The 12,689-nt window shown below is 41.9% G+C and overlaps 1 protein-coding gene across 2 annotated transcripts; it reads left to right on the top strand.

Moving 5' to 3' along the window:
• The first annotated feature begins 966 nt into the window (after positions 1–966).
• Positions 967–11,160, top strand: LOC110524435 (torsin-1A). Of its 2 annotated transcripts, XM_021604051.2 has the most exons (7): positions 967–1,087; positions 1,285–1,551; positions 1,925–2,047; positions 2,144–2,409; positions 2,932–3,107; positions 3,213–3,337; positions 10,434–11,160. In XM_021604051.2, exons 2-7 carry the CDS (start codon positions 1,386–1,388, stop codon positions 10,679–10,681), a joined length of 1,104 nt encoding a protein of 367 aa, XP_021459726.2. In that variant the 5' UTR covers positions 967–1,087; positions 1,285–1,385; the 3' UTR covers positions 10,682–11,160. The 2 variants fall into 2 exon arrangements, with proteins under 2 accessions (XP_021459726.2, XP_036834106.1); XM_036978211.1 differs by having other exon boundaries at positions 993–1,551.
• Positions 11,161–12,689: the final 1,529 nt, after the last annotated feature.

The raw sequence follows: 12,689 nt of genomic DNA, 5'->3' as shown, positions 1-12,689 counted from the left end.
GTGTAATGTTTATGTCCAATGGCCGATGAGCACCGATACGTTTTATCTATAATTTCTCATTATTTCTCTTCAAATGACAAGGATTAAAAGGATTAAAAAGGATTTGCAAATAGATTGTCAACTTGATTCATGAAAAATGTTGAAAGTATGATGTTGACAGTTCAATCAAAGCTACTGTAGATATAACGTGATTTGACGTAATTTTATCTGTGGCCGCTGACCTTGAGCCTTCTTGGATGGGCACTTCTATTCTAACTCTATGGCAGCACCCAAGGGGCTTGAATATCTGACAAATATAACAGCAGAGGGTGCACCCCCCTATCCACATCGACGGGACAGTAGTGGAGAAGGTGGAAAAGTTTAAGTTCCTCTGTGTACACATCACAGACAAACTGAAATGGTCCACCCACACAGACAGTGTGGTGAAGAAGGCGCAGCAGCACCTCTTCAATCTCAGGAGGCTGAAGAAATTCAGCTTGTCACCAAACACACTCACGAGCATCCTGTCGGGCTGTATCACCACCTGGTATGACAACTGCTCCGCTCACAACCGTAAGTCTCTCCAGAGGGTGGTGCGGTCTGCCCAACGCATCAGCTGGGGTAAACTACCTGCTCTCCAGGACACCTACACCTCCCGATGTCACAGGAAGGCCAAAAAGATCATCAAGGACAATAACCACCCATCACTAAACAGCTATTATTTTTTTATTCCTGGTAGATGCCAATGCTGTAGAGATATGCTTAGCGGACTGAAACTTCACTCTTGTAGGCATAATCAAATCAAATTGTATTGGTCACATACACATATTTAGCATATTTGCGGGTGTAGCTAAAAGCTTATGTTCCTAGCTCCAACAGTGCAGTAATATCTCACAATTCACAACAATACCTAATTGTGAAGTAAACTTAACTAAGGAGTAATATAGAAGGGAAACTTTTAACTTGAAAACGTACAGGATACCTCTTTCCGGTTTCCCTGACTTCCGTTTTTTTCTATACTGTGTTATGTTTGTTCGCGTAGCACTCCTTACAGGCCGTTTGGTGTACGTTTTTTGGGGGGGTGAGATGAAATCTCCAATTGTGAAAGGTATTATAGTACATCATTATTGCAACACAAGATTTGTTCAAACCTAAAATGTTAGTCCGTAATCGTAACATGGTGTTTTGCATGTTCACAGATTAAATGTAACGTTTACGTTCCATGTTTCACGCATTGCTTTTCTTACTATCCTAACAATTTATTAATGGATTTTCTAACGATACGTACATTCCATCTTTTGGCAGATATTTCGCTCCATAGTATGACAGGTTTGAATGGACAGAGGTTTGAAGAATGCCATCATTAACGACCACTCTCTTATAATCGCACATTTACGGCGTCACTGATGTTCTTCTACCCACTATTGTCCATATTTTGGGCTGTTTCTGCAAAGGCAGATTTCTTTCAATTTGACAGTATTTCTAATGTATCTACGTATTATTTCAATTATATTTATTGTAATATATGGGAAGGGGAGTGTCAACAGAATCAAGATGATGCGACTCAGCAAGGTATGGTGTTAATTTAATTTCTGCAAGTTTAAAAAAACAATGTTTTCTGTAGAAATATCAAAATTGAGACCGTAATTCCAACAGTCTGGGAAACAGACGCACTGGAGGAATTATTTGTAAGGCATAAATTCGTTTTTTACACAGGACAAAACTATTTGTATTACAATGCAGAGATCGTAAGCAACGATGATTAGCTAGTTTATTCAAACATGGAGGGAATGTCTTATTTAATTTATTATCCGGTGAGGATATGTAAAAGCGTTAACATTTTCCTTGCAAACTTGCCTTGAGCAGAAATGATAGTGTTGTTTAAATGATTGCAACAGCTATGTCTAACTCTGCATTACACTGTACATTTGTGTGGACATTTTAGTACCTACTAGGGACCTATGGGCAGCATTCCCTCAAGACTATATCAGTTTGCTGTCACAGTGGTATTGCAGCCTGGGACAGTGCTGTGAATCAGGGGATTGTCGGATAACAAATAATATTACAGGTAAGATTAAGTCATATTGAGGCAATATTTATATTAATGCATGTTCCACCAGCTATGTCATTTTTGTGCAGTGCTCATTTTGATGTTTTGTTTCAGGTCTGGCTAGTGATCTACAGCTAAAGCTTCATGGGCAGCACCTTGCCCAATCAGTGGTTCTGAAGGCTGTGCAGGGCTTCATCAGTAACCCTGAATCCAATAAGCCATTGACCCTCTCCTTCCATGGCTGCTCCGGCACCGGCAAGAACTTTGTGACCCGGATTGTAGCTGACAACTTGTACCGGGACGGGGTGAAGAGCGAGTGTGTGCGTCTGTTCATCGCCCCATTCCATTTCCCCCATGCCAGACTAGTGGACACGTACAAGGTGAGCCTAGCTGTTGGTACAGACATGACTCTTCTCTGCCAGGAACATGTGCAGAACAGAACTATGTTGTGAATATGGGTTAATAGATTATATAATAAATATTTTGAGTCCCTGTTTTATTGCCATGTATTGTCAACATTCATGGAGTAGGACTACCTAAATATTTAGTTTAAAAATAAAATGTTATCTTTGACATTTTCCAGGTCACCACCTAAATAAAAGTTATTGGAACTCCCACCAGCTAGGCACCCTTCCAACCAATTATAAACTCAATGTTAAATTGCATAATATTTCAAAATGATAGTGACAACTCGATCTTGACCAAAGTAGGAATTAAACAAATATACAATAGTATGTCCAAACTCAGCAAATTGAGTGCCATTTTTTTGTGGATAAAACATGTAGAATAATACATGGAATGCCTGTGCATATTTTAATCTCGTGAATATATTGCACACCTGTCTTAAATGGGAACGAGTGAGAGGTGATATTTTTGTGCTCACCATAGCGCTCTCTTTCCAGGGCCAGCTCAGAGAAGCTATCCGGGACATGGTGCTGCGTTGCCCACAGACACTTTTCATCTTTGATGAGGCTGAGAAACTGCACCCCGGCCTTATAGATGCTATCAAGCCCTATATGGACCATTATGACAATGTGGATGGGGTCAGCTATAGGAGGGCTGTCTTCTTATTCCTCAGGTTAGCCATATATACCCTTTAAATTATTGGGAGGCCTCTTCCACTAACTCATGTAAGGAAACCCAACTGACCCTAATCAAGATATGTTGTAATCATTATTTGTAGTAATATAGGTGGGACCACCGTCAACGATGTGGCCTTGGACTTCTGGCACTCAGGGCAAAACAGAGAGGACATTGGGATGGAGGACTTGGAACACCGGCTACGTGCTGAAGCTATGGATTCTCAAGGTACCAACAGTGGCTTTACAATCACACACTCATTCTCAGGTTTTAGGTATAGTGCATTTGGAAAGTATTTAGACCCCCCTTTTTCCACATTTGTTACATTACAGCCTTATTCTAAAATTGATAAAAAATACTACATAAAGACAAAGCAAAAACAGTTTTTTATACATTTTTGCAAATGTATAAAATAAATAAAATAAACATCACATTTACATAAGTATTCAGACCCTTTACTCAGTACTTTGTTGAATCACCTTTGGCAGCGATTAAAGCCTCTTGGGTATTAAGCCACAATCTTGGCTGGCACAACTGTATTTGGGGAGTTTCTCCCATTCTTCTCTGTCAGGTTGGATGGGACACGGCTATATTCAGGTCTCCAGAAATGTTTGATCGGGGGGGGATGGTAGGGGACGCCATGTGCGACTGACGTGTTTTCCGTTTGCTCCCGTGGTATTCTTAAAGTTTATGTGAATTCTGCAGCAAAACCGTATTTATTTTCAAATATTAATTTGGTGATCCCTTTCTGTAAAAACCAAGACTACTTTGCTTCCGAATGTCAGCATGTCGACCAAACATAAGGCCAAGAACATGACTTTGAGAAAACCCGGCCTACAAGACCCGCTCTCATCACCGCCCTCTCCTGAGTCTGAGGGCCCGGGGACGCACACTTTACCCGTGGGCGCGGCTTGGCCTGGCGGTGCTGAAATGAACATTCTCGAGGCCATCAAACTACTACGCTCTGAGATAGTTGAAATGAAAACACAGGTGGTTGCTACGATTGAGGCCAGAATACAGGAGGTTTCTGATACTTCAAAAGCAGATTTAACCATCCTGCGGAACGAGACTGTGCCGGCAATTACATCACTCAAAACAACAACTGCGTCACACACTACAACGATTGCAGCACTGGAGGCCTCCGCTACTAATGTCTCCGATTTAACTACATCCCTGGAGGCTGAAGTTAAACGCCTAGCTGCGGATTTGAAAAAGGTGAGGGAGAGCTGTGTGAGTTTAGAGGGATTCTCTCGCCGCAATAATCTGAGGCTTGTATCAGTCCCAGAGTCCGCGGAAATGCATCGCGCCACGGATTTTGTTTCAGGGCTGCTGAAGGATGTTCTTGCCTTAGATGAAAAGCCCCTGATTGATCGAGCCCACCTGTCGCTGCGCCCAAAGCCCCGGGATGGGGAGAGGCCCCGTGACATCATTCTTCGAGTGCACTTTTTTCATGAGAAGATGGAGATCCTCCGACGAACCCGCAATACCACTCTGAGCTTTCAAGGACAGAGCTTTTCCATATACCAGGACTACTCCCCCACTGTTTCCAGGCAGCGCGCAGCTTTCGGACAGGCCAAACGAGTACTTCGGGACCATCCAAGTGTGAAGTATGGACTGCGATTCCCGGCCCGTTTATGGATATCTCATGAGGGTAAAGACCACACATTTGAATCTCCGGAGGAGGCTATGGCTCACATTCAACGTCACATCAAGAAGTCTTGAATATGCTCACAGTTTAGCAACTGTTGCTTGCGAACTGTGGATAGTAAGTACCCCACTTGTGGTACAATTATGTTTAGATATAACAGGCTAGTCTTGTATAGTTGGTGATCTATTCAGGCTTATTTGATGTGATCTAATGTTTTGATCATCTAGTGTGCGTGCCTTATCTCGCTCACCTATTTAGTTTGTTTACACATTGTCTCAGTGACTCAAAATATTTTTGGTTATTTGTTTACTGCATCCGTTTGCATTGACCCAGTAAACAGTAAATGTCTCGCGAGGCTACACGGTTTCTGGGGCCTCACTTTAATTTTAAAAGTTTTGAGCGTCATTTAAGCCCAGCAAACGTTCAACGTTGCGCAGACGTAGTTTTTTGGGATTGGTTGTAAACTGTCTCAGCTTCAATTAGACTACTATTATAATTACTATTATTTTTGATTGTCTTACTACGATTTCCTTACTTCAAATTAGATTTTTGGCTGAGAGCCTTTATACATTTTATTTATTTTCTCTCAATGCCTGTTATAAGACGGGGAATACAATTATATACATCTACAAGTGGTGCTTTTGTCATTCCGTTTGCACAGGGGATTCGCCTTTTTTTTATTTGAAAAAAATACATACAAATCTTTCTTTTTGCTGCTTGATCCACTAACAAAACGCGACTTTAAAGAGCGGGACTGTGGGTTTAGGTTTAAGACCGCACTCTCACAGACATACTGTGCGAAGAGAACATGTTCTATTTAGGCTTGTACCTCGTTTGGGGAGGTATTGTCTGGGATGGGGGGAGGGGGTGGGGGGGCAGGTTGAATTGTTCAGTTCTAATGTTGTCATTCTGTCTTTTTAATTTTTTTTTCTGATTTTTTTTTTTCTGTACTTTTTCCAAACATTTACCACCGTACATTATTACTCTGAGACAAGTTATTCTGGGGGTTTTGGGCTCTCATTGCTTTTCCATTCTATGCTCTAATGACAGGGTTGAATAACGGGAATGCCCAGAGGGGCCGAAATAATACGATCAAGTACATTTCTGGGAATACCAAAGGGGTTAACAACCCGGTGAAGCGTAAGAGGGTGTTGACACACTTAAAGGGTTTGAATGCAAATATTGCATTTCTACAAGAAACTCACTTGAGGACTGGTGAGCATTTTAGGATGCGTAAGGACTGGGTTGGTCAAGTGTTCCACTCAAACTTTCATAGTAAATCAAGAGGTGCTGCTATCCTGGTTGATAAGGCTACTCCCTTTGTAGCTTCTGAGGTTATTGCTGATCCTAAGGGACGATACGTCATAGTAACCGGTGAACTGTTTTCTACCCCTCTTGTTTTGGCTAGTGTTTATGCTCCCAATTGGGATGACACAAGTTTCATTTCTTCCTTTCTGTCTGCTATTCCCAATTTAGATTCTCATTTGTTGATTTTAGGGGGGGATTTCAACTGTAAAATGTCCCCAGTTCTTGACAAGTCCTCACAAACAAATACAGGCCCATCTAAATGTGCCCTACTTATTCAATCCTTTCTTCAGAAATATGCTATGTTTTGAGGCCTGGCGTTTCCTACATCCTACAGATAGACAGTATTCCTTTTATTCTCATGTTCATCAAACATACTCCCGGATTGATTACTTCTTTTTGGACAAAAAAACTTCTGCCTAACCTTCGGCAGTGTACTTACGAGATTATTGTTATCTCTGACCATTCACCATTAGTGCTTGAACTAGAGTTTCCCCAGCGACCTCCTAGGTGTTATCAATGGCGTCTCAACCCCATTTTACTCTCAGATAAGGAGTTTGTCAATTTCATTTCTTCTGATATTACCTTATTCCTAGAAATTAATTAAACACCAGGTATGTCCTGCTCTACCATATGGGAGTCTCTCAAAGCATACCTACGTGGCCAAATGATTTCTTATACAGCCAACCAAAACAGAGTTCGCTCCCAGCGACTTCGGGACCTGAGCAAGTCCATAGCCACATTGGATGAGAAGTATGCTACGGATCCTTCCTCTGATCTGCATAAAGAGCGCCAACTACTCCAATCTGAATTTGATGAGCTTCCTACCAGGCAAGCTGAACATTTACTCTTGCGAGCTCGATACAAAGTCTATGAACAAGGCGACAAGGCCAGTAAACTCCTTGCACATCAGATCCGTAAATCTGAGGCCTCACGTTTAATCCCACAAATAAGGACCCCGTCTGGTGCCACCACAGTTATACATAAAGAGATCAATGATCAATTTAAACAATTTTACTCTGCGTTATACACCCCTGAATCCCCTCAAGACCCTTCGCTGATTGACTCCTTCTTTAATGGCTTGAATATGCCTTCAATTGATACAGACTCCCATTACTGTCTAGAAGAAGAATTTACGCTTGAGGAGATTGCAACAGCAGTGTCCGCAATGAAAAGTGGTAAATCACCGGGTCCGGACGGTTTTCCAACTGAATTTTACAGGACGTTTTCTGGTCTGCTTTGCCCATTCTTGTCCCGACTATTTGCAGAGTGCCTCAATACTTCAAAGCTGCCGCCTAGTCTTTATCAGGCTTCAATTTCATTACTACTAAAGAAAAACAAAGACCCCCTGGAATGTGGATCCTATCGCCCAATCTCGCTTTTAAACTGTGATTACAAAATCCTAGCTAAGCTTTTAGCCATCCGTATGGAAGGCTTGCTGCACCAAGTAATACACTCTGACCAGACTGGCTTTGTGAGAAATAGGCATTTATTTTTCAATATTAGGCGCCTTATGAATATACTGTACTCCCCAGCGTCGGGGGACCCGGAGGTGGTGGTCTCACTTGATGCCGAAAAAGCGTTTGACCGCGTTGAGTGGGATTACCTAACAGCTGCCCTTTATAGATTTGGCTTTGGCCCCAAATTCATTGCGTGGATAAAGATTCTTTATTTTTCCCCCATGGCTTCGGTACGGACCAATAACTTGTCCTCTGACTATTTTCCCTTGCACCGCGGATCCAGACAGGGTTGCCCACTCTCCCCCTTGCTGTTTGCTTTGGCAATCGAGCCTCTCGCCATTGCACTACGCTCTAATGATGCCATTCAGGGCATAATCAGGGCGGGCTGGGAGCAGAAAGTCTCGCTATATGCTGACGACCTCCTTTTGTTTATCTCCAACCCCGATACCTCATTGCCACGTGCCCTATCTGTTCTTAAAAAGTTTGGATCAATCTCAGGGTACAAGCTGAATCTAGGCAAGAGTGAGCTCTTTCCGGTAAACAAGGCTGCTTTAAAGTGCTCTTTCACAAGTTCTCAGTTTAGGATTGTCCGGGATCAATTCACTTACTTGGGAGTAAAAGTGACAAGGAAATATTCAAATTTGTTTCAGGAAAACTTTGTTGCTCTAGCAGACAGATTGAAACAACCTTTTACTTTTTGGAATTCGCTACCCCTTTCTCTTATCGGAAGGATTAGTGTCATTAAAATGAATGTGTTGCCCAAATTTGTATATTTATTTCAATGTTTACCCATTTTTATTCCAAAATCTTTTTTTATTTCACTGGATCAAACATTCATGCATTTTATTTGGAATGGCAAGGTACCACGGATTGGTAGAAAACATTTACAGAAGCCTAGGTCATTGGGGGGTTTAGCTTTACCAAATTTGCAGACATACTACTGGGCTGCAAATTTCAGAGCCGTTCTGTACTGGCTGCAGACTGATCCTACTGGCCCTAGACCACTCTGGGCCCAGATGGAGTCTGAATCGTGTAAACCTGCAGCACTTTCCTCTGTGCTGTGCTCGTCTCTCCCAGTGTCCCTAGGCAAAAGGTGTGCCAACCCAATTGTAAAGCAGTCTCTTAAAATTTGGAATCAGTTCCGTTTAGCCTTTAGCCTCCGAGGCTTTTCTCTATCAGGCCCAATCAATCAGAACATTTTATTTCCTCCATCTTTGAATGATGGGGCTTTTGGCATTTGGCACTCACTAGGCCTTTCCTCGCTAGCCCAATTATTCTTTGATGATACATTTGCCTCTTTTTCTCAGCTGCAGGAAAAGTTCAATCTCCCCAATCCCACTTTTTCCGCTATCTCCAGACTAGAAACTTTGTCAGGGCTAACACACCTAGATTTCCCAATAGGCCTGCGAATACTGCTATAGAGAGCATCTTGGAGCTGAACAAGCTTCCTAGAGGCGCAATTTCAGATGTATATGCAATCATTCATGACCTACAGAACCCTTCTCTGGTGCCTTTAAAGACTCGATGGGAAAAGGATTTGGGGGAGGAACTTGGGGAAGACGCCTGGGAATCTGTGCTGCGCAGGGTACACTCGTCCTCTTTTAGCACTAGACACAGCCTCATTCAATTCAAGGTGGTTCACCGTATCCACTGGTCGGGGGCCAAACTTGGAAGAATATTCTCTGATTTTGATCCTACCTGTGTCAGATGTAAGGTGGAACCAGCCACACTGTTGCATATGTTTTGGGGCTGTCATAAACTGTCAGGTTTCTGGGAATTAATATTTAAATGTTTATCTGAAATATATGACACTGTTATAGATCCGTCTCCCCTTACAGCCCTTTTTGGAGTACTGCCCATGGGTACCCCCCTATCAAGAATCCAGTCGGACACTGTTGCTTATACAACTCTTTTAGCTAGACGGCTAATACTACAGAACTGGAAGATGGCAGCTCCCCCATCTTATAAATATTGGGTGAGGGATGTGTTGTGCTCTCTGAAACTAGAAAAAATTCAATTCAATTCACGTGGGAACCCCAAACTGTTTGAGGCTTGGGCTCCATTCCGGTCTTACTTTAAACAGTCCATCCTCTGGTGGCATTCCAATTAATACTAAAATAAGTCTGTGACTTAAGGGTTGGAGGAGCTTCTCTCTGTGTTTTTGCTGGGGGGGGTATTAAGGTCCATGTGCTTATTGATTGTGGTCCGCAGATGCCTTGTTCATCTTGCCCAGGCAGAGACTGAAGTGTTAGCTTGTTTTTTTTATTTTTACATTTTGTTCACGCCTACATGAATAATCATTTTATTTTTTTTATTTTAAAGCATTGTAAACTTTTTTTTTGTCCAGTGTATGGTCGGTCTGTGGCCATGACTCTCTGTGAGTGGTTGCATTTCTCCACCCTTATCCCTTGACTGTTTACAGGAACAATGGTGAGGTGTTTGCTCTGTCCCTGTACTATAGATTGCCCTTTAACCTCTGTAGCCTTCTGCCTGGTGTGTTTAACTTGTCTAAAGTATGGTATCTTTAAAGCTATTTTTTTATTTGTATTTTTATTTGTATTTTTTTCTAGTTGAGTATATTATTTATATTGCTTTGTCTTGTCTGTGTGTGTGTATGTTCAAAACTTAATAAACAGAGTTAAAAAATAAAAAATAAAAAAAAAAATAAAAAGAAATGTTTGATCGGGTTCAAGTCCGGAACACTTTCCAAATGCACTGTAAATACGTTTTCACAGAGCAAGATTGAAGATGTTTTACTCATAAACGCTACTACACTGTTAACACAAACAAATAGTTTGCAAAATACAGAATAATAATTAGAAATAGATTAAAACATTTTGAATTACATAACATGTTTTGATGTAAAATACCTTTCTCGAATTGTGGATTTACCAATTTGTCTGCTTTCCAGGAGGCTTTGCACAGAGTGAACTGATGTCAGGTCACCTTATTGACTTCTTTGTGCCCTTCCTACCTCTGGAGTACCGTCATGTCAAGCTCTGTGCCCGTGATGCCTATGCAGCGCGGGGTCTGGAGCCAGACGAGGGAACACTGGACGAAGTGGCGAAGGCCATGCTATATACACCCAAGGAGGAGAGGCTGTTCTCTGCCCAAGGCTGCAAATCCATACCACAGAGGATCAATTTCTTCCTACCCTAAACAGACCAATGCAACACATGAACAGTGTTTTGGCAAAAAGGAAAAAGTATGTCCTGCTGACATATTGAACATTTCTGCAATGGCACATGTCAATCGAACATGTGGTATGCCCACTCTTCACCCTACACTGCCAAGAAAGGAAGCATAGAGCATCTGGCTATAGTAAGATTCAATCTGATAACGAAGAGATTTTAGAGTGCATTTTCAACTTCCTCAGACAATTTTTATGCAATTATTTTACGTGAAGTAGTATTATTATTTGCATGTACAGTACCAGTCAAATGTTTGGACACACCTACTCATTCAAGGGTTTTCCTTTATTTGTACTTTTTTCTACATCATAGAATACATATAATATATGTAGAATAATAGTGAAGACATCAAAATGATGAAATAACACATGGAATCATGTAGTAAGCCAAAGTGTTAAAAATCAAATTATATTTGATTCTTCAAAGTAGCCACCCTTTGCCTTGACAGCTTTGCACAGTCTTGCAATTCTCTCAACCAGCTTCATTAGGTAGTCACCTGGAATACATTTTAATTAACAGGTGTGCCTTGTTAATTTGTGGAATTTTTTCCCTTAATGCGTTTGAGCCAACCAGTTGTGTTGTGACATGGTAGGGGTGGTATACAGAAGATGGCCTTATTTGGTAAAAGACCAAGTCCATATTATGGCAAGAACAGATCAAATAAGAAAAGAGGAATGACAGTCCATTACTTTAAGACATAAAGGTCAGTCAATCTGGAAAATGTCAAGAACCATTAGGTGTTTTGATGAAACTGGCTCTCATGAGGACTGCCACAGGAAAGGAAGACCCAGAGCTACCTCTGTTGAAGAGGATAAGTTCATTAGCGCTATCAAGATGGCGCTGACAGAGGGTCATCTCACCTCTAGTCCTTAGGAAACAATACAGTATTTCGTTTTTTTTACGTTGTTAGGCTAGAAAATCTTTAGTGTTATTACATACAGCCGGGAAGAAATAGAGGATATCAGAGCGACGGCAACTTACCAACATTATGTCCAGGAATATGACTTTCTCGAAGCGGATTCTTTGTTTGCACTGCAACCCAGGGCGTTGGATCTCATTCCAGAGGCCGACCCAAAGCAACGTCTCTGCAGAAGAGGTAGACAGAGCAGCCTCCTGGTCAAACTTTGGAGGCTTGCACACCACCCACCGCTTCCGATTATATTACTCGCCAATGTCCAGTCTCTAGATAACAAGGAAGATGAAATTTGGCAAGGGTTGCTTTCCAGAGAGACATCAGGAATTGTAACGGTCTGTTTCACGGAAACATGGCTCTCTCGGGATATGTTGTCGGAGTCGGTACAGCCACCGGGATTCTTTAGGAGTCGCGGCAACAGAAATAAATCTCTTTGAAGAAGGGCAGGGGTGTATGCTTCATGATTAATGACTCATAGTATAATCGTAACAACATACAGGAACTCAAGTCCTTTTGTTCACCTAACCTAGAATTCCTCAAAATCAAATGGCGATCATATTATTTCCCAACAGAATTCTTGTCCGTTATTGTCACAGCTGTGTATATCACCGCTCAAGCCGATATCACGACGGCCCTCAAGGAACTTCACTGGACTCTATGCAAACTGGAAACCATATCCTGAGGCTGCATTTATTGTAGCTGGGGATAACAAAGCAAATTTGAGAACAAGGCTACCTAAATTCTATTAGCATATTGATTGTAGCACTCGTGGATCACTGCTTCTACAACTTCCATGATGCATACAAGGCCCTCCCCCACCCCCACCCCCCCCTTTGGCAAATCTGACCATAAGTCCATTTTTCTCCTCCCGTCCTATAGCCAGAAACTCAAACAGGATGTACCCGTGACTAGAACTATTCAACGCTGGTCTGACCAATTGGAATCCATGCTTCAAGATTGTTTTGATCACACCGACTGGAAATGTTCCGGGCAGCCTCGGAGAATAATATTGATTTATATGCTGATTCGGTGAGTTTATAAGGAAGTGCATTGGAGATGTTGT

Source organism: Oncorhynchus mykiss, chromosome 5 (genome assembly GCF_013265735.2).
Source record: "Oncorhynchus mykiss isolate Arlee chromosome 5, USDA_OmykA_1.1, whole genome shotgun sequence".
Lineage (NCBI taxonomy): Eukaryota > Metazoa > Chordata > Actinopteri > Salmoniformes > Salmonidae > Oncorhynchus > Oncorhynchus mykiss.
The sequence above is the reverse complement of the archived record's forward strand: the minus strand, read 5'-3'. Positions and strand labels throughout refer to the sequence as shown.